The sequence below is a fragment of the Clarias gariepinus genome, chromosome 23 (genome assembly GCF_024256425.1).
Source record: "Clarias gariepinus isolate MV-2021 ecotype Netherlands chromosome 23, CGAR_prim_01v2, whole genome shotgun sequence".
Taxonomy (NCBI): Eukaryota; Metazoa; Chordata; class Actinopteri; order Siluriformes; family Clariidae; genus Clarias; species Clarias gariepinus.
The window spans coordinates 4384987-4412572 of NC_071122.1; the positions used below are offsets into that span (position 1 = coordinate 4384987).

Genomic DNA, 27586 nt, shown 5'->3' on the forward strand with positions numbered 1-27586 from the left:
AAGGAAATGACATCATCACAACACATCATCACAAATAACCCAAGATTATTAATGCAAATAATTTGTAAACAAATTGTGTTAATGCACAAATTGTGTTAATAACATTAAGAAATCAGTATTTGGTGGAATAATTACACCAAACATTGCAATCACAGCTTTCATGTGTTTGGTCCTGCTCTCCAGCAGTTTTTTTCACACTGCTGTTGTGTAACTTTATACTCTTGTTGCAAAAATGCTCAGTTTGGTGTGTGACCCTCCATCTTCCTCTTGATGACCCTCCAGTACAGTAGTTTTCTGGAGTTAAAATGCAGTGCCCCCCCCCCCCCAGAGCTATATCACTAATCACTGAATTAAAAATCAGACTTAACAGGTTGATGTGTCACGTGACCCAGCGCGCGGATTTCTCGGTTCCTGATTTCACTTTCTGGAAGCACGCGCCTCCCGGAAGTAACCTTTACACACACACAGTAAACAATTCTGACAAGTTTCATATCTTTAAACACATAAATACACACGGTTTAGCGCAAAGCAGGTCTTCCAGTCGGACACAGAAGTCTTATCTGGGTATGTACTGCTTCACAAGTCCTTCTCAAAGCAGTAATGTTTCGCTATTTTTGGAGTTTATGGCTAAAACTTTGCTAGAACTTTGGCTAACATAGGACGAGGTCAGCTGTCGCCATGGAAACGCCAAAAATCTCTTACTACTGTAAAGTATTTCTAAACATTATTATGATGGTGGTGTTCTTGGCTTGTTGTTTTGTGTGCTGTGCTAATGCTTATAGTGTCATGCTTAGGCTTTTAACATGCTATTTTTGTATCTAAGTTCTATGGTAGTGAGGATATGATACTGTCAATAGTGTAATGAGATTCATGCTGTACTGTTTCCTATACTACACTATATGGACAAAAGTATTTTTGCCAAAACTGCAATCGCATTGTACAGTATACAAATACATATATTTCAATATGGAGTTGATCCCCTTTTTGAAGCCGTAACAGCTTCCACTCCTTTTGGAAGGCTGTCCACAAGATTCTGCAGTGTTTCTGTTTGTTTCTGTGCCCATTCATTCAATGGAGCTTATATGAGCTCAGACACTGATGTTGGATGAGAAGCCCTGTGTAGCTCCTTTCACGACAACACTGACACAGGTCGGTTCTTTGAAACGGCCGTTTATTGCTTGAATCTCTTTTTCACGCCGTGAGAACTGTATTCGTAAATGAATATCACAAATGCATTGGCAATTTACTCCCTAGCATTTACATGAACTTCAATACAAATACAAGGCATGTGCAAACATGAACATGAAAAGTTTACAGGGACATAATACCTCATTGGCCGCTTGTCATGAAAAGAGGTGCTTAAATTCTTGAGTCCCCTTGTCCTACTTTTAATAGCAGAGCCTCGTGGGAGACATCCGCTCACCTGCAGTCCATGGGAGAGATCTTACTGAATTTCCCGCTAAATCTCCCTTGCTTTCTCACGAGACACATTACGTCACATCTTAACAATTACAATTAACTATAACATGGTGTAATACGTCATGTTTTCTCTATTTATATATATATATATAATATGAAATTCTGTCATTAATTATTAACAAACTATTTACATCAAAGGCTTTAATATATAAATATAAAATATTCAAATAAACAAAATTCAACAGCATTAACACCCTGGCTCGCAATCTCCGTTCCATTTCATTCCAAAGGTGATTGATGGGGTCAAGGTCAGGGCTCTGCGCGGGCCAGTCAGGTTTTTTTCACACCGAGCTCATCAAACCATCTCTTTCTAGTCCTTGCTTTGTGCACTGGGGCACAGTCATGATGATAGAGTATGAAAGGACCTTTCCCAAACTGTTGCCACAAAGTTGGAAGCATAGCATTGTTCAAGATGTCTTGGTATACTGAAGCATTAAGATTGTCCTTTACTGGGTATAACAGGCCTGATTGAAACACCTGAATTCAACAATTAAGAGGTTTGGTCAAATACTTTTTATAGTACATATACCATATACCATATTTAGTATGTTAGTATAAGTGCCCTAATGTTAGTGTAATGTAATTATACCTTTTATAATATTTGCATATTATATAGTACAATAGTATGGGTGGCCTTTTGTCTTGTTTTTGACATATTAGGATGCCAGCATGCTTTTTATTTAAATAGAGATTTTTTATTATTTATAGATTTTTTTATTTTTGTATGTTAGGTAAGTATACGCAGTCTACAATTAATGTTGTTGTTAGTCTTTGGGGTCACCACTATTCACAGGTTTTATGCAGAATGTCCTTCCTGACACAAAAATAGTAAATACAAAATATAAAGTAAAATTAAAATGAATTAACCTGCACTTTACCTTAGAACTCCGACAGAGCAGTGTTTCTGTTAGTGTGTGTTTGTGAAGCTGAAGTAAGATGAGAGAAGAGGGGTGGTACTCGAGTGTGAGCACACACATTATACCACTCATTTTATAAAATAGAACTCACTGCTGTAAAGTAAAAAAATAAATAAAATTAGCCTGCACTCTACCTTCAAAAAGAATCCCGACTGAGCAGTGTTTCTGTTAGTGAAGGCAAGAGGAGAGGAGGAGGGAGGGGGCTACTGTTTGCTGACTTTCACACACAAACACACACACACACACACACACACACACACTAACAGAAACACTGCTCGGTCGGGTTCTTTACAAAGGTAAAGTGCATGTTAATTTGTATTATTTTTACTATTCATGACTTTGTCATGGAACCGTTCCGCGCACACACACTAACGGAATTACTGCTCTGTGAGCGAGAGAGTCTGAATCTTCAACAAGAAACCTTTCTAATGACACTTGCTTTTGCTTTACGTATGCACACATACATGGTCACAATGTTATAATAAAAAGTACACGTGCGCTTGGATGTTGATTATACAAATGACGCATGCATGGTGAGACTGAGCATGGGAAAATATTACCCATAATCCGCTGGAAAATTCATCAATCCTAACAATTTTCTGTGATTCTCAAGGAAAAAAGGTTCAACAATCAACAGTGCTCATTACAGTAGGTGCTTATTTAAAGAGCTGAAGACTGAATTTAGGTTTAAACGCAGAGGACTGCAAAGGTCCACACACTTCTGCCCACAATGTTGACACTCAAAAACTTTTTTTAAGGTGTTAAATTGTCCTCCCTATAGACTTGATCTTTCACCTGTTTGGTCCCCTGGGCCCTTAGAGGACGAAGATTTACTTGTAATTATGAAGTGAAGGTAGCTGTGCATTTATGGCTCGCAGCTCAACCTAAAACATTTTTTTACTTGTTAACAGATAAAGTGTATTGAAAAGCAAGGAGATTATATGGAAAAAATATGTATTTGCTGTTTTAAATAAATAGATTCTACAGCCAGAGAATTTTTGACTCACCCTCGTATGTATGCATAATGTGACATGCACAATGACACTTTGTTCAAACCATTTCTTTAAAAAAAAAAATCCCATAACAAATGGCAAAATAGAGCCTTTAATTCCCTTAAATTCCCAGTTTTTCATACTGTTAAACCAGAAGAGCCCAGACCCATTTCTCCTTTAAGTACATGCACATGAGTACGTAACATAAACCACACAGACCACATGGAGCACACTTTGAAAGACGTCACATGGCATTTTTGCTGACAAATTTAGGGTTAAAAGCTCTATGTGACATACGTATGTCACAGCGATATTTTCTTTATTTGTTCAAGAAATGCAGTCATAACAGAATAAAAATATAATGTGACATGTAAATAAATCAGTTGGATTGTTAAATGGGATGCATCTCACTTTTAAAAAACAATAACATTCTTTTTAAAATGATCTAGTTTGGTCACGTATGCTTCCCAGATACACACCACCACTTTCGGAGGCGATGTCATGGTCAACAAATTCACAGATTGTCACATAATTTAGATGTCACATAGAGAATTCATGATTTAAAGTCAAGGATAAAGCTGAATATGGAACTTTCCAAAACATTTAAAAGGGGGGTCTCACCGCTGTCTCAATGGGTTCTTATGGGCTGCTTTTATAGCATATTGTTTAGTATGGTAATAAACGTGCCATATGATTTATGTACTGTTTATTACAGCTTTTCTAGGACTGTTTTACTTTTTAGCATGCTATTGTAGGTGTCATTTAGGACAGTATTATGTGTTACTCTTTTTTTGCACTAGTGTACCTTTTCTCTTATATCACCTATTGTGCTAGTATAAATGATCTGTCTTGTTTAACCCAATAGCAAAGATGCAGGGATTTTATTTATTAATTTTTTCTTTAGTTTTTATACTATTAAGTATGATAGCAGCTGTGATTGTGGCTTGCCTGGATCTTGGAGGATTTGTTGTGCAGATAGCATCAACAGTTTCACTATTATTCAAAAGTACTTTCAGAAAAGGTGACCTGGACAATGATGCAGTCTTTTCCATTATGGTTACATGAATGGCCTGCTGTGAAAGCTATTTAGTGTTGTAGTGTGTGTCCCTAGCTTCAGCACTGACATCCGGCCAGTTGATAATGATTTAAAGTCACCCGCATGTTCCCTTTTTTTCTTTTCCCCCTCTGTTCCTCTTCCAGCCCAACGCGACTGGATGACTCAGTTTGACGAGCAGCACTAAAGCAGGACATTGACTGTGAAACGCAGCGAGACACACAGTGAGTGTGAGATGGAGGAAGCGTACACAGCTCTGTATCAGGAGTTCCTCCGTCTGCAGTTACTATGTCTGAAACAAACCGAAATGTTACAACAGCTCACAGAGGCACTGAGAAGACAACAAGGTACGTTCACACCGAGGACACACTGAATGCTAATATAAACCAAGATCTGCTCACAGCTAAAGCTACAACAGAATGAAGTGTTTTAATTACTGATAAACTAGGAGTTTCCATGGAATACATGTAATTACTTACATGGAATAATGAGCAAAGAACTAATGTGAGGGAAATAGTCTGTATGATATGATATAAAATAATTAATCCGATTGCTGCTTGAAGTTCAACTTCAACGGCGTTCTTATAGTAATTCAATGATTAATCAGCACAGTGTACAAAAGAAAACAAGTAAAGCATCAACAAATCAAAATAATGCCATTAGATTTACTCTTCTGCAAAGTTTAAGCATTAAGATTTGGGGCGATGTGACCTTTACTGATAAACACAGAGGTCACGCTTCATACAGTATGTAGGAGTGTCAGACTGGCCTTCTCCATGACTGGTACACAGACACCACAGTCTCCTTTACTGAGACTGATACACAGAAGCCACACCTCCTTAACTGTGACTGATGGCGAGGCCACACCTCCTTTACTGTGACTGATACACAGAGGCCATACCGCCTTCACTATGACTGATAGACAAAGGCCACGCCTCCTTCAGTGTGACTGATACACAGAGGCCGCGTCTCCTTAGTGTATAACTTTGTCTTGTTCTCCCTTAGGTATGGTCCCAGTCTTTAATGGGATTTTTGAAGACTTATATTCCGAGCCAGTTCAGTACAGACGAGATTTATCGGGAATGTCCCACACAGCGGACCGAGCACAAGCATTTCACATACACAAACAAGTGGCTCACACACACCCCTCTCCTGCTCAGACACACACCCCTGCTTTACACCCTGCAGTTATTACAGGTACAGTATGTGTGATCTTTACAGTTATTACACTGCCATGTCCATTATTCTGTGTCCTTTTATGTGAATATGTGTGAAAACAGAGCTTAACCGTTCTCTGAATCATCAGTGTTCTGTAAATACACAGTGAGAACATCACAGCATTCAGACCACAGTGACACGCTCACAGGTTCTCTCCTGGGTCTGGTGTGTAGTCAGTGTTAACAGGGCTGTAGAGACCCGGTCTGAAGATCTCAGCCTTCTTCAGTGATTCAAAACTATGTGATTAAGAGCTAACTTTTCATTCTTCCACATTGTTTTGTATATATTCCTAGTAAAAGGTTTTGCTGCGCGGTGCATTGCGTGCATGTACGTGATATCGTGTGTCCTGGAAAGACTGCAGAGTGGTGAAGTGTTAAGAAGACTTCACAGCATTATGATGCTTAGATTTATTTTAAGTCCACAGTGTGTCTTCATTTTAATCCACAGCTTCTGATAGCATGTGGGAGTAGAAATTAGAGATGGAGGAAATTAGAGATGTGTGTGTCTGTGCTCTTTGGGTTCCAGATGATTCTGCGGTTTTCCCGCTTGCTGGAGCTTTGAACAGACTGCACCTGAAGCCTGTGCAGGAGAAGGAGGAGGTGGATGGAGCAGCGTCGGCGTCAGGACAGCATGAGACCGAGGAGCGCAGTATCCTGGATGAGTTACGTCAGGTCGAGCAGCGCTGGTACAACAGCCAAACACCTAAACAACAACATCATCAACAACAACAACGGGTAAAGTCACCATATATATATATATATATATATATATATATATATATACAGTGGTGTGAAAAACTATTTGCCCCCTTCCTGATTTCTTATTCTTTTGCATGTTTGTCACACTTAAATGTTTCTGCTCATTAAAAACCGTTAACTATTAGTCAAAGATAACATAATTGAACACAAAATGCAGTTTTTAAATGAAGGTTTACGTTATTAAGCGAGAAAAAAACTCCAAATCTACATGGCCCTGTGTGAAAAAGTGATTGCCCCCCTTGTTAAAAAATAACTTAACTGTGGTTTATCACGCCTGAGTTCAATTTCTGTAGTCACGCCTAGGCCTGATTACTGCCACACCTGTTTCAATCAAGAAATCACTTAAATAGGAGCTACCTGACACAGAGAAGCACCTCAAAAGCTAGACATCATGCCAAGATTCAAAGAAATTCCGGAACAAATGAGAACAAAAGTAATTGAGATCTATCAGTCTGGTAAAGGTTATAAAGCCATTTCTAAAGCTTTGGGACTCCAGCGAACCACAGTGAGAGCCATCATCCACAAATGGCAAAAACATGGAACAGTGGTGAACCTTCCCAGGAGTGGCCGGCCGACCAAAATTACCCCAAGAGCGCAGAGACAACTCATTCGAGAGGCCACAAAAGACCCCAGGACAACATCTAAAGAACTGCAGGCCTCACTTGCCTCAATTAAGGTCAGTTTTCACGACTCCACCATAAGAAAGAGACTGGGCAAAAATGGCCTGCATGGCAGATTTCCAAGGCGCAAACCACTTTTAAGCAAAAAGAACATTAAGGCTCGTCTCAATTTTGCTAAAAAACATCTCAATGATTGGCAAGACTTTTGGGAAAATACCTTGAGGACCGACGAGACAAAAGTTTAACTTTTTGGAAGGTGCGTGTCCCGTTACATCTGGCGTAAAAGTAACACAGCATTTCAGAAAAAGAACATCATACCAACAGTAAAATATGGTGGTGGTAGTGTGATGGTCTGGGGTTGTTTTGCTGCTTCAGGACCTGGAAGGCTTGCTGTGATAGATGGAACCATGAATTCTACTGTCTACCAAAAAATCCTGAAGGAGAATGTCTGGCCATCTGTTCCTCAACTCAAGCTGAAGCGATCTTGGGTGCTGCAGCAGGACAATGACCCAAAACACACCAGCAAATCCACCTCTGAATGGCTGAAGAAAAACAAAATGAAGACTTTGGAGTGGCCTAGTCAAAGTCCTGACCTAAATCCTATTGAGATGTTGTGGCATGACCTTAAAAAGGCAGTTCATGCTAGAAAACCCTCAAATAAAGCTGAATTACAACAATTCTGCAAAGATGAGTGGGCCAAAATTCCTCCAGAGCGCTGTAAAAGACTCATTGCAAGTTATCGCAAACGCTTGATTGCAGTTATTGCTGTTAAGGATGGCCCAACCAGTTATTAGGTTCAGGGGGCAATTACTTTTTCACACAGGGCCATGTAGATTTGGAGTTTTTTTTCTCCCTTAATAACGTAAACCTTCATTTAAAAACTGCATTTTGTGTTTACTTGTGTTATCTTTGACTAATAGTTAAATGTGTTTGATGATCAGAAACATTTTGTGTGACAAACATGCAAAAGAATAAGAAATCAGGAAGGGGGCAAATAGTTTTTCACACCACTGTATATATATATATATATATATATATATATATATTTATTTCACTACAAGTTTAATTACTTAGAGGTACTGTGAATTAAACCACCTGTAGGGCTCAGCACCTCGTTTTTTAATCCGACACAAGATTTCGTAGGCCACATAGAACATTAAAGATTGTTAGTATATATTTTCTCTCTTTTTTTTGTACAGAAAAACTACAAAAAAAATTAATTTTATCTAAAAAACAGCTCTTCTTGAAAAGCTCCCTAAAATGAAAACTGATATAGGGCAATACATAGAACTGCTGGGATTTTTTTTTTTTAATATATTTTTTTATTTAACACAACATGAAACAGTTAAGGGTTTTCCCAGGTGGTCATGATTTATAAAAAGCTTTAAGATTTCCCTTCGAGACGGATAAGCTAAAAAAAATTTTTGCGTTCTAGTTTTTAAGAGTTCATTATTCAGTAATGAGACAGCTACAATATTCAGACTTCTTTAGTTGTCTGAAAAAGGCTACTGCTTAGAGGGTTCTTTAAAAGGTTGTAACTTTCCCCACATAGTGACATTTTGAAGATTGCTTTGAAGTTCTAGATTGAAGATGGGGCAGTACGGCTCAGACGGTTAATGCTCTGAGTTACTGATCAGAAAGTCGTTGGTTCAAAGCTACCACTTTTGACCCCTCAAGCAAGTCTCTTAATCTTGTCTGCTCCAGGGGGCGCTGTATCCTAACTGACCTTATGCTCTGACCCCAGCTTATTAACTAGGATATGTGAAAAAATCACTGTGCTGTTGAAACAGGTGACAAATAACTGAATTGTAATTTTTAAATAATGGTGTATCTCAAAAATTTCAAAGGATTTTTAAATGTTCTTTGCTTTTTAAAAATGTTCCCCTTAGAATTCTAAAACCCTCTCTGTTGAAAGGCTTTACATGGAACCATTAGAAGTTCTCCCAGAAGATCAAGGTTTTAACAGTTAAGATTGGGGCATTGGTGGTGCAGTGGTACTGTAGGTTTCCTACACCCACATGATTCCCAGCCAATGATGTAAACCCAGCCACAGTCTAGATGCGTGTGTGTGCATCAGATAGTCCACTCCTTAACCAAAAGAACAATAACATAGAATTTTTATGATTAAGATGGAAACAAGCCTTTTCGTTCAAATTTTAACCTTTGTCATAAAAGCATTTTATTCAGTAATAAAGTGTTGTATCAGGGTTATTTGAATAGTTAGGGGTTCTTAACATTCTAACAAGGTCGTACTCCTTTAGGGTAAGTAAACATTTTGTTGAAGAACTCTGTAGAAGAGCTTGGTGTAGGAACTTACATCAAACATTTAAGGTCCCCCCCAGCTAAACAGTCTGTTAACGGTTCTGTGCTTCTCTCTAAGTTCTCTCTAAAAGGGAAACTTTCTGTTGTAGGTCCTTTATGGTTCCCCCAGAAGATGAAGTTAAAAAAAAAAACGTTTTAAAGTTCTTTCTCCAAAAAGTGTAAAATTCACACTCCTTAAGAGTTTTTTGGATAGTAAACGTTTCTTTTTGATTATACATCAAACCTGTATGTTCTTTGCTAGAGAAACACGGGGAAGGACAGTCTAGGGTTCTACATTTAACTTTTTTTTTTATGGTTTCTCAAGGATTCTCTAGAGAGTTAATGGTCCTGTTCTGCCAAAAGTGGTTCTATTTAGGCATAAAAAGTAGAACTACATGTGATTTCTAGTCTAAGGCAGTATATGAAACGCTTCTAAAATGTGTTCTTCAGATAGCTTTAAGGCCACCCTCAGAGTGGACAAGTTGAAGAACATTTCAGGGTTCAAATTTTAACTTTTTAAAAGTCTGTACTGTGATTTAGCCTTTTACAATGACTCTAATAGAACAGTTATATTGTTATGAGGATGTTTATTTGCAGATAAACAGCCATGCATGGTGCAGAATCACTGAACAGTGGGTTTTTCCGGTTTTAACCATGTCACTGGTGTTGTGTACCGCAGCGTCCGTGGTCCTCGTCATTCCTGACCAGCGAGATGTTGAGCGATGCGGGTGGGATGCTGATGTCCCGTGTTACGCTGCAATCCCAGGTGTGCGAGTTCTGCCACGCCGTGTTCCCCGGACATACCACCACCAGGGGAGAGTTCCTCCGCCATCTCACCACACACATCTCCTGACACACCACAATCTTCTATAAGACAAATACTAGCACACTGTATATTATAGAACAAACTTGTTACCTTTATACACAATATAGTTTACGTTCAAGGTTTTATTGTATCATGAGTCATTTATGTCATTTTTACTCAAGCATTAACTTCATTAAGGGCTCTGTTACTTTTAAAAGAACAAAATGAACTAAATAACTAAATAATCAAATGTAAAATAATAAATAGCAAAGCTTAGCTGTTTTTTTTGTCATGTGTAGAATTAATACTATTCAATACTTACTAGATGGTATCAAAAACTTTCGAGATTAGCTCTGTTTACAAGAAAGTACTTTGTTACATATTACTCACTCAGTCACTAATCATCTATACCGCTTAATTCTGTATACATTCTGTTAGCCTAAATTCTTTGGACTGTGGGAGGAAACTGGAGTACCCGCAGGTAACCCACCTAGCACATGAAGAACATACAAACTCCATGCACACAGAAGCGGGAATCGTACCTGGCCGTGAATCATACCTGGAACCTGGAGTTGCAAGCCAACAGTGCTAACCACTAAGCCACTAGTGCCACCTACTTACTTCTTTTAATACTAAAATTATTATATAAATGAACACTTATTAACACTTTATTAATTACCACCTGACTAGTAGGGTGGGTACGTAAGTTCTCTGACGATCATTGTACAACGTCATCAAGTTTTCAAAGTTTTCAAGAATTTGAGCTCATTGAAGGTCTTTCTGATCTCTCTTCGTCTTTCAGTGATGTTCTTCTGCTGTTGAAGTGCACATGCCACTTAAAACACCTCGGTCGACTCATTGCAGTATCGCTTTAAACTTGCCGAATCATGTCAAATGTCTCGGTGACAGATTTAACCAGTTTCACGCTGAATTTCACGTTCGTCATTTGTTCTAACTTGCTGTCCATGATGAAATCACAGACGTGGTAATGGACGTGGTCAGAACAGAAGTTGCTCCCGGACTACACAGGATTATGTCTTCTGGCACACTGACACATAAATGCTTCATGTGATTTTAAATCAATCTAGTCTCAAAGCCTTTTTGATGCCACCTTGTATACTAAACTAATGTACTAAGTGTAAATACGAATACAGTTTATTCCTGCCTAACTCGCACTGACACTACTGTATGTCACACTGTAGTTGCTGCTGTTAAAGTGTTCTTGAGACAGCTAAATATAGATGCTTTGTCAAAAGTCTGATATCTGTGTCTGTATTTAAGAATTGTGTACAGTATGCACACATTTAGATAATATGCTGTGTATAATGTATAATTCCTTTGTAATTTATTGCTTTACTTTCAACCACAGTGATGCTGAGTTCTGTATTCTGATGTAAACCTTATAGAAGTCATTGATTAGTTTTCTAATCTAAACAGCAGCTCTGATGGTAGTACAGGTATACTTTAATGCACTCGTTCTGATGCATAATCATTTCTATAGGCCACAGCTGATTTACAATGATACAGTTTTCTGTAAGGAGACATTTTTGTGGAAGGTGTCTCCAGTACCAGCATTTTGTAATAGTAAAGATTTCAGAAATATTTAGGACAAAAGAGTTTCTGCTACTTTGAGGTTTCTAGGTTTCTAGGAGGTATTTCTAGGTATATGTAACCGTGACACCCACGGTTTTTGTCCTCATATCTTTGGGAGAAGATAAAGAGAGGCTGGTGAATTTATCACTGGGTCACTATTTAGATTAGATTAGATAAAATGGGATTAGATTAGATTCGATTAGGTAACTTTATTGACATTGTGCAAAGTACACATACAAAACCATGGGGTGTGATCGTGTAGATTTCCATTGCTTATAGAAAAGTACAGCGCCATCTGTTGAATTTTGAGGGTGTTTTTTATTTAAAATTCAAATTAGCATATATTTTCTTCCTGTGGGCCGACTGCAATGAAACGTAGCCTATATGTTACCTCAAGCTTGGCCAGATACATCTGTGAAAACCCCCAAAATTTACAAAGTTGGCACCTTAAAGATGTTTGCGAAAAAAGAAATTTTTAAAGGACGTAAGATGAGTGATAAAACATATCTAGATTTTTTATTTTTTTTGTCTGTTTGTTTGTGGACACATCACATAAAGACTACTGAACAAATTTTAATGGGGTTTCCACAGGTGTATCTGGCCAAGCTTGAGGTAACATATAGGCATTGTTTCAATGGATGGCGCTGTACATTTTTGTGAGCAATTGAAATCTACTTAATAAATGCGATCTCACACCTGCATTCTACGCACTCCACCTTAATGTGTAAAAATTTTAGTTCATACAGATCAACAGATGGCATTGTACGTTTTTTCTAACATGCTTTTAAAACCGTGCAATTAAATTCCACGCAAACAAAGTTGTGGGCACGTCTAGTGTGTATATATGTATCTGTGTATGTGTGTGTGTGTATATATACATACATACATACATACTAGATGTATCAGCTCAAGTAGTATTGGTTGTGGGTTCAATTATATTTCTCTATAGGGTTATGAGCCTAAAAGAACTCCTACAATTAAAATGCGCAAACATTATTTTTTATTCTAAAACAGAAGAATACAGGTTCAGTTTTGCTTTAAGTTTGGTAAAGTACCATGATAACACCAAATGCTTATCAATCTCTTACTGATTCTACTTCCATTTTTAAACACTAGCAAAGATTTGACTTTTAAAGAATGTTTCCCGATGTGTCCGACAAAAAAAAGCAACAGAAGTTTGTCAACATGTAAATCGGAGGACAGGATGTCTCTCCAAGTTTAATGCAAATCGTTTGGAGGGCTTCATAGATATAAGTCCAATCCTTTTGGAATTTAGTGTTTATTGTACAGATCTGACCAAACATCACTCAAGGACTACAGTCCCCTCCAACTGCTCCTCTTGTAGCTCTAAAAGACCATCCGTCACCCCCTGACCGAAACCTAAAAAGCACAGCGCTGTTAAAAGGAACAAGAAAAGTCTTGTAAAGTCAAAGATGATAAATTTCACAAAATATCTAGTTATAATAAATCAAACAACTTTAATGAAGCTATACATCACCAGAGTGTGTAAAAGAGTTTCATATTCAAAAGGGTTTGATTATTCAAAGGTTTTACTTTGTCATTCTCAGGAGTAACTATATGTTTGGAGTGATGTTTTTAATCAACCAGGTATTCATGGGTCATACAAATTAGTTAACAAATGTAACATTCGTAAATTAGCGACTCTTGCAGTTTTTATATCCTTTATCTTACAGAGCACTGAAGCGCTTCTGAGTTTCTCTTGAACTTTCGTTAGCTGAGCGCTTGCACAGTCATGTGTGCTGGGGTGGAGCTGGTCGCTGTTGCAGGGTAAACATCAGGGCAAAGTTGAGAAAAACGATAGATACGCTCATTAAAGTTTAGCTCCCTAGGGTACAGTTCAGTAACATGAAGCCAAACGTTAGCCAAGCTCACCTCAGCATAAGTGGAAACACATCCACCTCATGTATATAACGCTAACTGTCTAAAATATCTCTAAGCTGACTGAAACATATATTATTTAAATAAAACATTAATACTTCCCCAGAGTAAAGAGTTTACAAAACAGCCATCTTCACCTCCCTAGTGCAGTTTGACGGGGTCAGTTCGGCGAGAGGGGAGCAGGAGGTCTTATGAACGATGTAATTGCATCTCAGCGAAGGTAAATTGCTGGTTCAGCTTTCATTTTTTAGTTTATTCACTCTGTGTCTTCAAAGATTTCATAAACACAATGTTAAATGTTGTCACAATAAATTCCATTGTAAGAAGTTAACAATACAATATTAATCCGCTCAACATCTAGTTGGAGTTTTTAGTGTGTGTGTGTTAATATATAGTAAAAAAAAAAAAAAAAGTATAACTGCAAAAGTATAAGTGTCTGTATGATACAGTATATACAGAATAAATATGAGTGGGATATACAGTACAATGATAAACATGAGTTATAAATGGTTTATAGCTGCCATAATATCAAGTAAACACACAATAAACAATAAATTAAAACAAAATTTTATTATTTAATTATGAATTCATAAAAAACTCCAAAAGATGTGAAGTTGCTGCAGTGTAACAGGAATAAACACATGCTGATAACTAACGTTTTTACACCTGTTGTTACACCTGATTATATTCCCACAGCAGCTCAACATGGAGTGTTTTGTTGTTTATACGGTATTATGCAAAAGTCCTAAACACTTTGTCGTTTATTTATAATAAATAAAGAATTGAACTAGACCAAAGATTTCTGACTGTGACAGGCAATCGCAGTAAATGTAACAACGTCAGCAGCAATCTCGTTTCCCCTCTCGTCTGTTTCAACCTCTCAGCATTCAGCATCCCCAGTATACTAACTACCAGTCTGATAACCTGTCATCACCTGCACCGGGTTCTCACTGGTTCATGCTTTAAATTAGATGTTTATTATGCTTGAATGATTTATAGGTCACTGTGTGGCTTAACAAACGAAAAACATTTCTCTGAAGCTGCTTAGGTACAGGAACTGGAGTGACTTGAGAACTATTCCTCAGAGCTACATACAGTGGTGTGAAAAACTATTTGCCCCCTTCCTGATTTCTTATTCTTTTGCAAAACACATTTAACTATTAGTCAAAGATAACACAAGTAAACACAAAATGCAGTTTTTAAATGATGGTTTTTTTTATTTAGGGAGAAAAAAAAACCAAACCTACATGGCCCAGTGTGAAAAAGTAATTGCCCCCTGAACCTAATAACTGGTTGGGCCACCCTTAGCAGCAATAACTGCAATCAAGCGTTTGCGATAACTTGCAACGAGTCTTTTACAGCGCTCTGGAGGAATTTTGGCCCACTCATCTTTGCAGAATTGTTGTAATTCAGCTTTATTTGAGGGTTTTCTAGCATGAACCGCCTTTTTAAGGTCATGCCACAACATCTCAATAGGATTCAGGTCAGGACTTTGACTAGGCCACTCCAAAGTCTTCATTTTGTTTTTCTTCAGCCATTCAGAGGTGGATTTGCTGGTGTGTTTTGGGTCATTGTCCTGCTGCAGCACCCAAGATCGCTTCAGCTTGAGTTGACGAACAGATGGCATCTATCACAGCAAGCCTTCCAGGTCCTGAAGCAGCAAAACACCCCAGACCATCACACTACCACCACCATATTTTACTGTTGGTATGATGTTCTTTTTCTGAAATGCTGTGTTACTTTTACGCCAGATGTAACGGGACACGCACCTTCCAAAAAGTTCAACTTTTGTCTCGTCGGTCCACAAGGTATTTTCCCAAAAGTCTTGGCAATCATTGAGATGTTTTTTAGCAAAATTGAGACGAGCCTTAATGTTCTTTTTGCTTAAAAGTTGTTTTCGCCTTGGAAATCTGCCATGCAGGCCGTTTTTGCCCAGTCTCTTTCTTATGGTGGAGTCGTGAACACTGACCTTAATTGAGGCAAGTGAGGCCTGCAGTTCTTCAGATGTTGTCTCTGCGCTCTTGGGGTAATTTTGGTCGGCCGGCCACTCCTGGAAAGGTTCACCACTATTCCATGTTTTTGCCATTTGTGGATAATGGCTCTCACTGTGGTTCGCTGGAGTCCCAAAGCTTTAGAAATGGCTTTATAACCTTTACCAGACTGATAGATCTCAATTACTTTTGTTCTCATTTGTTCCTGAATTTCTTTGGATCTTGGCATGATGTCTAGCTTTTGAGGTGCTTTTGGTCTACTTCTCTGTGTCAGGTAGCTCCTATTTAAGTGATTTCTTGATTGAAACAGGTGTGGCAGTAATCAGGCCTGGGGGTGACTACAGAAATTGAACTCAGGTCTGATAAACCACAGTTAAGTTATTTTTTAACAAGGGGGCAATTACTTTTTCACACAGGGCCATGTAGGTTTGGATTTTTATTCTCCCTAAATAATAAAAACCATCATTTAAAAACTGCATTTTGTGTTTACTTGTGTTATCTTTGACTAATAGTTAAATGTGTTTGATGATCAGAAACATTTAAGTGTGACAAACATGCAAAAGAATAAGAAATCAGGAAGGGGGCAAATAGTTTTTCACACCACTGTATATAAAAATACAAGACGGTTAGCTCAAGCACAGGATTGTTTTTTGCCTATGCTTACTCTGCATCTTATTCACCTCAACACTGTGAGCTTAGCTGGGAGCAGACTCATATGAAAACTATGAAATTAGCTGCTTAGAGTCTAACAGGATGAAGTGTAATATGGCAGCAAATAAAACTGATTCAAATCATTTCCACAGCACAGCAGTTGTTCCACCGTGAACAGAATCCATAAGCTGTTATGATCTCACAGAAGAGGGATTAACATCACAGAGGATTAAGATCAACAACAAGGCCCTGGGTGATTTGTGCCAAATATATACACATACACACACATATCGTATGTTTATGTGCTTATCATGCATTGTTTTGTTTATGGATTTTACAGTGTGTAAAGGGAACACCAGAGCGTTCTTATTTGAAAAGTATTAATATGTACTGCTCCTATAAACGAGTCTTATTTATTTTAGTATTAGTCTTTGATTTGATGGCATTTAGTATGATAATGATGATGATGATGAGAAAAAACCATGTACATATAAAAGAACAATATCATCCTGTTGTCCTTTCTAACTCCAGCTTGGCCGTGACGTCACTCCAGGCTACTCAGGGAGCTTGCTATATTTAGCGCTGCATCTTCCACTGAACAGAGATCGCACTCTCTACAGCTCAGTGATACTGAAAATGCCATCCTTACCCAGTTTGTCATCTGTGATCAAAATGATACTGTATTTTCCCCTCTCATTACAACAGTGGAGCATCTAGCTGTTCTGTTAGTGAAAAATCAAAGACGTGGCTTAGAATAAAATGAACTCAATGACTTTTCAACATAAGGTGTGTTTTTAGTCTATTTTTAGTTCATATGGTGAACGTGTGTTACACAATGTTCGGATCGGTAACAAAATATGATCACATGTCATGATTTCCAACTGCCTGTTGCCGAATTGCTAGCTAGTTTTGTGTGATTGTCTTTTAGGAAACCAAGAATAAGAATAATCCAAACAGGAGGGTAAATTCGTCTTTCAGACGTATTGATAATCTTTTTAAAAAATTTACATGATTATAATTAAACCATAAACACACTTAGTATCAGCTACTGATCTAATGACCTTTGCTTCTTCTGTTATAATAAGCGTAGCCTGAATAAGGACTCGAAACACAGGCAGTTAAACAATAAAATACCATTTATTGAGAATATTAAAAAATAAATTATCTGATGCCAGTAAGACAACAATGATTTCTACTATGAGATGCCATCACACGTACAACCTACTGAAAGATCCGGTCCTTAAGACAAACAGGGATTTAAATCTAGATTGCTTTCTACCTATAAAATTGTGAAAAATTACACAAACTAATATCCCATACTTTTACTACAGCTCGTACGCTTATATTCTGTATACGTTTAGTATATTAGTGTTAAAATCGCTTTGATTAAATCACAATTAAAAACCGGATTTTTTTTTAACCACTTTATGCAGATTCGTCATAGAATCAGTGCATCAGAACGTTAACACGCTTTGTGTCTTTAAACTGAAGTCACATGCCGTTAATCAAGAGACAGAAATGAACCTACACTTATGGCTGTGTTACTGATGCAACAGCATGAAGGGATGCTAGGTATTTACAAGAAATGTAAATCTACTTCCTGCTCTTTCCTGTCCAGAGTTCAGTACAGTCTGGTGCAAAGTGCATTATGGGTAATGATTTAGACGCTAACCTAGTTATTTTCGAATACAACGCCAAAATAAGAAGAACGAGATTTAGTAATAAAGAGTAGTACAAGATTTTCTTAATCTGTGCCTGTGAGTAAGAAATATAGCGCCATGGCCTGTGTGCTTATTAGCTGATTAGGGAGAAGTAAAAAAGGGTATATTCAGATTTCTATAAAGCTGCTTTGTCCATTAAACAATGCACCAAACATTAGGCGGCTTCAAGGTGTGGCCTCGATTTGTGAGTCCTAGTAAAGGAGGCGTGGCCTCTGAGCATCATGGACTTGTGTGGCCTCTGTCAGTCCCAGTAAAGAAGAGGTGGCTTCTGAATGCATCACGCTAATAAAAAAAGGCCTGGCCCGTTCGGTCCTTGTGATGGTGGTGTGGCCTGTGGGTCTGTAAAACCCAATGAAATCAGTGAAAGGGTGTAAGATCAATGAAAGGATGTGTGTTTACCTCTATAAGAACTATAAAGGAAGAAGGTGTGGGTTCTCCGTAAGAGATTAAAGGATGTGTGGCCGGTGTAAGATTGATGAAAAACGCCATGGCCCCCCATTTAAGTGAGAGATGAAAGTAGGTGTGGCCTCTGTAGGATTGATGAGAAGAGGTGTGGCCTCTCTGTTTGGAAGTGATTAAAGGAGGTGTGGCCCCCGGCCTTGTAAGACTGATAAAACCAAGTCTGGGCTCTCTGCCACCAGGAGGAATGGCTTTAGTATCTGTCAGGCCTCTGTGCCTAAGTGGAATCCAATTTAAATACTGCATTATTACCGTTGTATTGTTGTGTGTGTGTGTGTGCTGATTAACGTAACTATCGTATTGGACTGCATCATTACAGCTAAACAGCTGTAAAGTGTATCGTAAGTGATCGTGGATGCTCCAAATGTGTCTATCATACATCAGCGAGCCACACCCCCTCAGTGACCCAGGAATTCACTGGACCATACTGAACTCGGACCTTTCAGAAATGAACCTGATCTACAACACACATCTTCATCCAGCCACTGACTCACAATAGAAGAACACTGTAACATTAGACTGTGATGTGCGAACACCATGAGACAGTTTCAGGAAAGCGGGAGTGAAAATCTCCGGAGGGTTCGAGTCATATGAGACCTGAGTTGAGCAGCAAGGCAACTTCTGGCTCCCGCTGGTGTCCCTTTAAGGGTCGTCTTTGGTGCTGGCAGGACTGCTGCTCTGGTGAGACGCGTTTAAGCCTCGCCTGTCTGAGGCTCGGCCCTCTGCCTCTGCAAGGGGGAGAAGAAGAAATGTTTACACCTCGTTCTTTACATCTGTTTTGTCTGAAACTTAAAATGGACAAGACACAACTGATGCAACTTTGAAATGAGCACAGGAGCATAATTCTAAAATACACTGTTTATGAAAAGGATGAAAGGTGCACAAACAAATTCTTTTTTTTCTTTAATACATAAAGACAGGTTATTGATCACACTTGGCCATGGGGAAGAGAACAGAAAGTAAATACTTATGAGTTTAAACAAATGGAAAATACATCCCTGATCTGCTCATGATCACCTTGACCTCTGGAAAACTGCTGCATGAGTCATGAGGGTTTTTTTTTATAACAGCCATACTGAATATTAGTTCAGTATTTGGAGCTGTCAATCAAACCTCTTCCCCAAGGTAAACAAAGCCAATCCAGTGATTGTGTGTAAGAACAGACTGTGTGGAGGACACAGAAAGCGCGCGCGAGAGAGAGAGAGACAGAAGACGAGTGCGAGAGGTTTACAGACACAGCATGAGTGAAATGACGTCCTCCTGATTTGATTTGAATGCTTTTGCCTGAAAGTAATATGAGATATGAAGAAACTGAAGAAGACACTGATGTTACCAAGCTCATCTTTTCCTCATTAAGCTTAAGGGAGGAAAAGAGGAGGAAATAAGAGAGACTGCACCCTTTGCCGGCCCACGCGTTTTATTTTTACTCCATCTTTCTATGAGTCAATGCGACGCCCTTCTCACTCCAGCCCACTCGTTCGCCCCCGCGCTCTCCTCATCCATCCATCCCGCCCTCTGCTCACACATTTCTCATGAGCTTTGACGTCAGAGAGACAGGGGGGGAGCTCCAATTTACCGCCCACACGCTACTTCCTGTGGCCCCAGCCGCCCATGCAGCATTCTCTCTCTCTCTCTCTCTCTCTCTCTCTCTCTGTAGCTCGCTGTCGCTTCCTCTCTCCCTCTCCCCCTCCACCCCATGGTGACATCGCATTACAAAAGCGTTTGCATCTCAAAGGCTACGGTTTTAATCTAAGCACAAAAGCTCTCACTGTTTCTGCTAAACGATAGCCTGGAGAACTGCTTCACACACACACACACACACAGCTGCTGAACAGTCCTTTCTCGTCACTTAAAAGTCAACTTTTTAAAGAAAATGTGGGATAAAATATCACATTCTTCAAGAATCTATATCTGTGTTGTATTTAGCATCCTGTCATGTGTACAGAAATCTCTCAAACAGCAACCGAGGTCACTGATAACACATGTGGGCGTGGTATAATATTCTAATAAGTGTGCTTGAATGAAAGCTGTATGTCAGATACACCACCTACGGCATCGTTCAGGACCGTTCAACCGCGCATGTACAAACCAAACTGAGCGTTGTAGCATTAGCAGAGGAACTTGGTTAGCTTGATGACCTCAAAGTTAAGCTTACAGTTACCTTTATGTTGCTAGGTTGGGTTTGCCAAAGGTTGCCAAAGGTTAAACTCACTTTGTTTTGTTTCTTTTCCAGGTTAGCTTTAGCCAACTAGTTTGCCTTCCCCTGCTTGTTTGCATTTGGATGCTACATTCACTAGATTGCTTTTGCATAGTTCATTAGTAGATTAGCTTTCCGTCTTTCGTTTACTAGATCACAAACACTGTCCGACTTGCAGTTCTGAGGGTTGAATTTACATGAGCTTGTTATCGGAGTAGCCCTATCCACTCGACATCGTAGTACCATGAAGAAGAGTTTCACACCCACCTGAAGTCTGTCTCTTCTCCGACCCCAGGCTGACCTTGGCCACGTGGTCACGTGACACCATCCTCGCCAATCGCAGGCCCTCATCCATGAGCGTCTGCTGCATGAGTTGGCGACTCCAGGTGACAGGCCCGATGGTGTCGGCGAGGGGACGGGGGGATGACGAGGGGAGAGAGTGAGGCCCTACATCTATCAGGACACACACAAACACACACACACACACACACACACACACAGAGACAAAATGATGCTCACACACACACTGCAGCTCATCAACACAATTATTCTTCATCACAAACGGATGGTAGACATGATATTTACAAAAGAAACAACATGAAATATAAGACAGTGATGTGTCAGAGTCTGGCGTAAACGTTCTGAGCACTGACTAAACACGTGCTGACAAGCTGGTATATCTGATTTATATCATCATTTCTATTATGAAAGATGCTGTTACCACTAAAGTAAGAGTAGTAAGAGTAGTAAGAGCTTTAACACTGGTTTGATTTAATGACAGGAGTTATAATAATAACAGCTTTAAGGGTTTTAAAAAAAAACAACATGTAAAAAATAATCACTAAACAATAATTGAGAAATTTGCAAGTGATCCCGGTAGTGTGTCTCTAAATATATGTAATAATCTTAGAACAATTTTAATGAGAATCATTTGTTACATTTGCTTTTATACAAAAAAGTTAATGTTAATTACTGCATAGCTTCGAAGTTTTAAGTCATGAGATCTGGTCATACATAAGATATTCCTTAAATTTTTTTTTGATTATGAGCAGAACATCTTTTTTTACCATGAGATAAACTGTCCAGACTTTCTCCTGACAGACTGTCGTCGTCTGCCGTTGACCTCAGGCTGCCGTGAATCGCTGCGTCAGCAAGTTTTGATCCGCGTATCGAGTTAATACTGTCTGAATCTGTGACCTAGAAAGGAAACATTTATCAGCCAGTCACAGGGCTTTCAGAAGGCTGGGCGATGTGATGATATCGATATCGATATTATGATAAATTACCAAAGTATATAAGAAGAGTACACACCAACCTCGAGTTTGATTCTTTTTGGAGCACTGTTGTCCGTAAAGGAGCTGGTACAGTCCTCAGGGTTGGTCCTAAAACAATACAGGAGAATCATTATTATTACTATTTGGTTTTTTAAATAAGTCATCGTTTCACTTTAAAGAAATACAGGAACAGTCTGAAATTCCACGAGATGTTTTTGTTGAATTTATTTTATTACCTTGCTAATCTTTTTACATTTCATCATTTGATTTGTTCGGATGGTAACTCCTGACCTGCTGTGTTTGAGCGTGGAGGTGTAGGCACATTCCCTTGCCACCTGGCGCGCCAGAGAGAACAGCTCCACCCGTCTGAGCAGGAGTGCGTTGTCGCGTATGCAGAACTGCGCCGCTGCTTCGTTGATGATCATCTAAGTGGGAGGGGACAAAGTGTGTTCCTTTAATGTGATTTAATGTAATTTGTTCAGTTAAGTTTAGGCATTTTAATTATAAAAGGAAAATTAATTTAAAAATTATCTAAATTGTATAATATTACTATACGGACAGAAGCATTCAATAGCAGATTATTCTATATATTATATATATATATATAATATATATATAGCTATGCATGCATGAATTATAGCTAAGCTGCTATTCAGGAATTTCAGGAATTCAGGAATAATATAAAAAATATGCAAGTTGGAAATGCCTCCAATTACCGATACAAATTTGTTTGCACATTAGGATCTGATTGGCTCATATATTTTATGATGCAATCTGTTAGGTGTTCAGCTCAGTGTAGTGCATTTTTTTTTTTTTTTTACACTTTACACTGATTTAGTCATGCAAGCTGCTATTTTTTTTTTTTACTCATCACAGTATTTTTAAAGCAGTTCTCTAAGTTTATATTTTGTATTTTTTTTTAAACAGCTCTCGTGCAGCTCTTCTGGGATTCCTGAAATACAGAGTCACTTTTACAGCAGCAGTCTGACTAAAAATAAAACTGTCCGCAGTGTCCTCTTCATCCCACGTGTATTTTGTGATGAGCTGAGGCGTATATGGTGTCTGAACTTTGCCTCTACTTTACTTTAAGTAAAGTGTAAACATACATATAGTTAACAATGCATCACAAACCACATCTGCGGTCCACAAACATGTTCACAAGGGGGAGTAAGGAGACAATCACACGTACAGCTAATCATACCTACGCAGGATCGTACCTCGTGGTGTGTCAGCTGCTTGCCTTCCCTCCTTTTGGAGTCGAAGCGGCCGTAGATGAGGCTGTATTTGCGGATCTCCTCCTCTTTGCTCTTGCTGTGTGGCTCCATGTTGAAAATGTGACCCACCGTCTTGGCCATCTTTTTATTCAGCCTGAGGAGACTCTTGACCTCTGCCGGATCTGTGTGCGGCACCGTCCTGAACAGGCGCTCCACGCTTTCCCCTACCGCCTTCACCGTGTCTGCATCCAGCTGTCCTCCGGGCCAAGGGGAGGACGACGAGGAGGAAGACGTGGGAGGCGTAGAGGGACCTGTGTTCCGGGAGTGGACCAAAAGAGGCAAAGGCGGACTGGGCTGGTCTTCCTCCGCTCCGACACTGCCTTCTAATTCCGGACTCAGCCAGTGAGCCTCCATGGGGGACAGCTTGTCCCGGTAAAGGTGATGATCTGGAGGAAGCGGCGATGCCTGGGAGCAGGGGCTCCTCGGACTGCCGTTGTCTCTGAGTGGAGTCAAACAGGCTCCCTGATCTTCCCGGTCACATGGGGATGCTGGCTGGCCATTGCTTAAGGACTTCCTCGAGCCCATGATGCTGTCGATTTTAAAAAGCGGGATTCCTCCCATGGCCGAGGTCAGGGGTTGGTTGAAGACGGCGGGATTAGCGGCCCAGTCGCGCAGGGCTTTCTGTAAACGCCGCACATGCAGGGGCTTTGTGGCCATCCCAACCAGAGCCATGATCTCAAGGAATTCCTCTTCTCCGGCCTCACACAGCTGCTGAACGTCATCGCCGCCCTGCTGGATGAAGGTGTCATAGTACATGAGCAGGTTAGCCCTCTGCAACACACGGTACAGCTGCAGCTCGCCCAGCGTCCGTGGCACTGACATCCTCCTGCTGCTATGCTACAGTTACACAGACACAACAACCAAAAGAAATGTAAAAAATAAAAAGGACGGATAATGTCATAATTTGAGCTACTATCAGGAATTCCTTATATATGTTTATAATTATGAGTGTACAGCTAATAGAGTACATCACTGTAAATAGAGTACAATATTTGTAATGTTTGGAGCCATGTTCTGACTTATAGTAAGATATTGAAATACAATATAATAAGAAAACTTTTTTAAAAAATTCTTGACATTTTATCTCAAAATTACATATCTAACTGCTGGTAATTATTTTTATTGAAGTTTTTATCTGTCATCAACCCACAGCCCCGCCCACTCCCTCAATGTCATTAAAGCAACCTATGTCTTTAACCTTAACAATTTTTGAATTTTCATATGTGTAGGCTCAGTAAAAGTGCATAGGTGAGGTCACTGCTGATAAAATGTGGTTATAAGGAAAGTACAGTTCACTTGGAATCCTAAAATGTTATTGTCATAACGTTGAAATCTACAATACTGCACTAAGGGAGCACTAGTGTAAGCATAACAAGCAGAATATTCAGGAGTCATTTGAATTGATCATGTATTTTGTTTTAAACATCATTTATCAGTTCTTATTTTAATTTTTTAAAGACATACAAATAGGAAGAAAATATCAGCACCTTCCCCAGTTCCATGTACAGTACACAACAAACCACACGCCCACATGACGTAGTTATCTCGCTCTCGCTGTTTTCTACATGTCTAAGGAAAATCCTGTAAATACAGCTAGTGTAGGTGTTTATTTAACTTTAAAATCAGTGAAAGCTGTTATATTCATCAGGTTGAGACATTTCAGTGCTTGTTACCAGGACTTGTTTACATTTGACAGTATAATTATATATGCATTTATGTCTCTCTGTTAGATCTGATCTGTTCCTCAGAGGGCAAAACTCGGAGTGTGTGCTACGGATTGATTTTTGCAGGCAATTCAGAGTTGCACATTTCACATTTAATCGCTGATCCAAAATCATCTGCATGTGACAGACTTACAGTTGGTTTTTGATTCGAGCAATTATATTATCACAACTTGTCACTGTTATGAAATAAAGTGTGCATGTGAATCACTGATTTGAATATTGCAATCTGTTTAATTCACTACCTTGTTGAGTTCTGCATCTTAAACAATAATATCTATGACAATTTACATTTTATCCAAATCTATAAGGTACAATGAATAGGGTGTATGACTTTTCCTTATCCAAGTAAAGCTGTTTTTAACAGGAATGTTTATGATTATTACGCAAGGTGTTGAAAACTTTAAAATACCTTCATATATATTTATAGTTATATTTATATGCTGTGCATGCTACCAGACAGGTACGCTTTAGAGAGATGCATGTCTAACCATGAGAATAGAATGTGTGTATGCTATAGTGTTTGAACAAGCTTTGCATTTCTCATTTTCATTTCAGGTAATATATAACTATATAAGGTTCATGTTTGTGTTGTCTCTTGCAGGCGTGCATGCATGCTGTAATCCTATACACCTGATCTCTCAGTGACATTCTTCTTCTTTTTATTATTATTATTATTTTGAAGTTCACTGAATAAATCTGAGCTACTACAATGAAAGAAGCAAGCAAGAAAAACAGCACTGTGTATATACATTCAAGTTATTAAGGGTTTTGTATTTGAAAAAAAAAACTTTTGCAAAATGCTGATATTGTACACAGTGTAAACGACACTTAAGGTGTGTTTAAACTGTTTACAGATGCGTGCGGTGAAATTTAAACGCATTCTTTTTTTCTTTATAAGGAGTTGTTCACAGGAATCGACTCCATGGCAATGAATACACAGTAAAACGTACAATAAATACCAATATTAATAATAAAAGAGAGACTACACCGGTGTGAGAGTGAGACCATTTAGAACAATTAGAGCAAATAAAAAATAAATGATCAGGATATCATATGCGAAGTAGCTTTACTCACCCACAGAGACTCCAAAAGAACCGATTTAGGATTCGGATCAGGTGAATACTGGGATTTCGGAACGAGAGATTTGTCCCCCAGTCCTCGCCCTGGGTTTAGTTTCCTTCTTTAGTGCTAAATCTGTCCCTCTGTCCCTCTGTCCCTAGGCTCAGGCTGTGGCTCGGATTACAGAATAAAACCGAGACGCTTCATTTTTTGGCGTCCAAAAAGAAAACTCACCCCAATAACAGCAGTGTGTGTGTGTGTGTGTGTGTGTTAATTCTTCTTAAGAAACTGAACCCTAGCGCTGCATTATTTATTAAAAAAAAAAAAAATCCACTTTTTGGTAAACAATAGAGGGAAGAAGTGCTGGTGTTTGGTGCGTCCCAGTCCCTGCCTGGCTGCTGTGTGTGTGTCTGTGTGTGTGTGTGTGTATGCTGGCAGGATCTGGCTTGTTAATGAGAGTCTTTTTGCTGCTGGTGTGGGCGAGAGAAATGTGGGGGCGGACTGCGGCACGCCATCTGACCGAAAAAGAGCTTTCCTCTCCCGGCTACAGGCGCCTCACCGCCGGGGGAGGAGGGGGGGGGGAGGGAACCGGGGTTCTCTCTCTCTCTCTCTGCTGCGTCGTTTTATTCTTCGTTCGTCCTTTTTTTTTTCTCTCTCGTGTGTAAACATTAAACAGTGATGTACAGTTACAGTTAAAGGAGGAAATCTCGCGCCGGTGTTTTCGCTCACACGCGGACGCGCTCATTAACTGCATGTGGGCTGCTGAATTATCCCGCGCGCTCGAGGACGATAAAGAGCTGCAGCCGTTGCCATGGTGAGGAACGCCTATGTGGGCGGGGCTAATCGAGTTCTTTCCGTCTGCGAAGATTCCACGCGTGACGCACGCTCGATTGGTGGGATTCCCCCGTGACGTCAATGTGATGCGCGCGCGCGCGCGTCCGCGACACGAGGGCTGTGCGCATGGGCTTTGGCTTCGAATGATAATAATAATAGATCGTATAAATCTAGGCAATAATACAATTTTTTATTATTTTAAATATAATGGAGATTTCTATCTATCTATCTATCTATCTATGTGGACAAAAGAATTTGGTCAAACCTGTTAACTTATCAGGTGTGTATTGATCAGGTCCCTTATCCCCAGTGTGCGGCATCTTATTGCTTCAGTATACCAAGACATCTTGGACAATGCCATGCTTCCAAATTTTTGGAGTTTGGGGAAGGCTCTTTTCTATTCCAACATAACTATGCTCCAGTGCACAAAGGAAGGACTAGACAGACATGGTTTGATGAGTTCGGTGTGGAAGAACCTGACTGGCCAGGTCTTCTCGTCCACCCTGGACGGGGTGCCAATCCATCGCACGGCACACACATACACTCACACACTGTTTAGGACCAACTGAAGTATATGTATTTGTGCAGGTTTGTCCAAATACTTTGGTCCATATACTCTATCTATCTAATTATTATCTTCATCATGATTGTCTATACCATATTGCATTATCGTGCAAATTAATGCAAAAATCAAATGTTAAAATATCACAGCAGTTTAACTCTTGACCAAGTTTTTATTAATATTTACATTTATTATCTGTGAACA

General features: G+C 39.3%; 2 protein-coding genes across 2 annotated transcripts; one reads left to right on the top strand and one right to left on the bottom strand.

The window, feature by feature from the left end:
- The first annotated feature begins 441 nt into the window (after positions 1-441).
- zgc:113184 (uncharacterized protein LOC553745 homolog) lies at positions 442-11399 on the top strand. Its single transcript, XM_053483607.1, has 5 exons — positions 442-564; positions 4589-4789; positions 5448-5639; positions 6186-6394; positions 10019-11399. The coding sequence occupies exons 2-5, from the start codon at positions 4678-4680 to the stop codon at positions 10190-10192; spliced, it is 687 nt and encodes a 228-aa protein (XP_053339582.1). The 5' UTR covers positions 442-564; positions 4589-4677; the 3' UTR covers positions 10193-11399.
- Positions 11400-17396: 5997 nt separating this feature from the next.
- nab2 (NGFI-A binding protein 2 (EGR1 binding protein 2)) lies at positions 17397-26583 on the bottom strand. The gene is made up of 7 exons (XM_053483505.1): positions 26002-26583; positions 23147-24040; positions 22221-22354; positions 21971-22037; positions 21723-21852; positions 20923-21108; positions 17397-19186 (listed from the first exon to the last, which is right to left on the bottom strand). Exons 2-7 carry the CDS (start codon positions 24023-24025, stop codon positions 19101-19103), a joined length of 1482 nt encoding a protein of 493 aa, XP_053339480.1. The 5' UTR covers positions 24026-24040; positions 26002-26583; the 3' UTR covers positions 17397-19100.
- Between the last annotated feature and the right edge of the window lie 1003 nt (positions 26584-27586).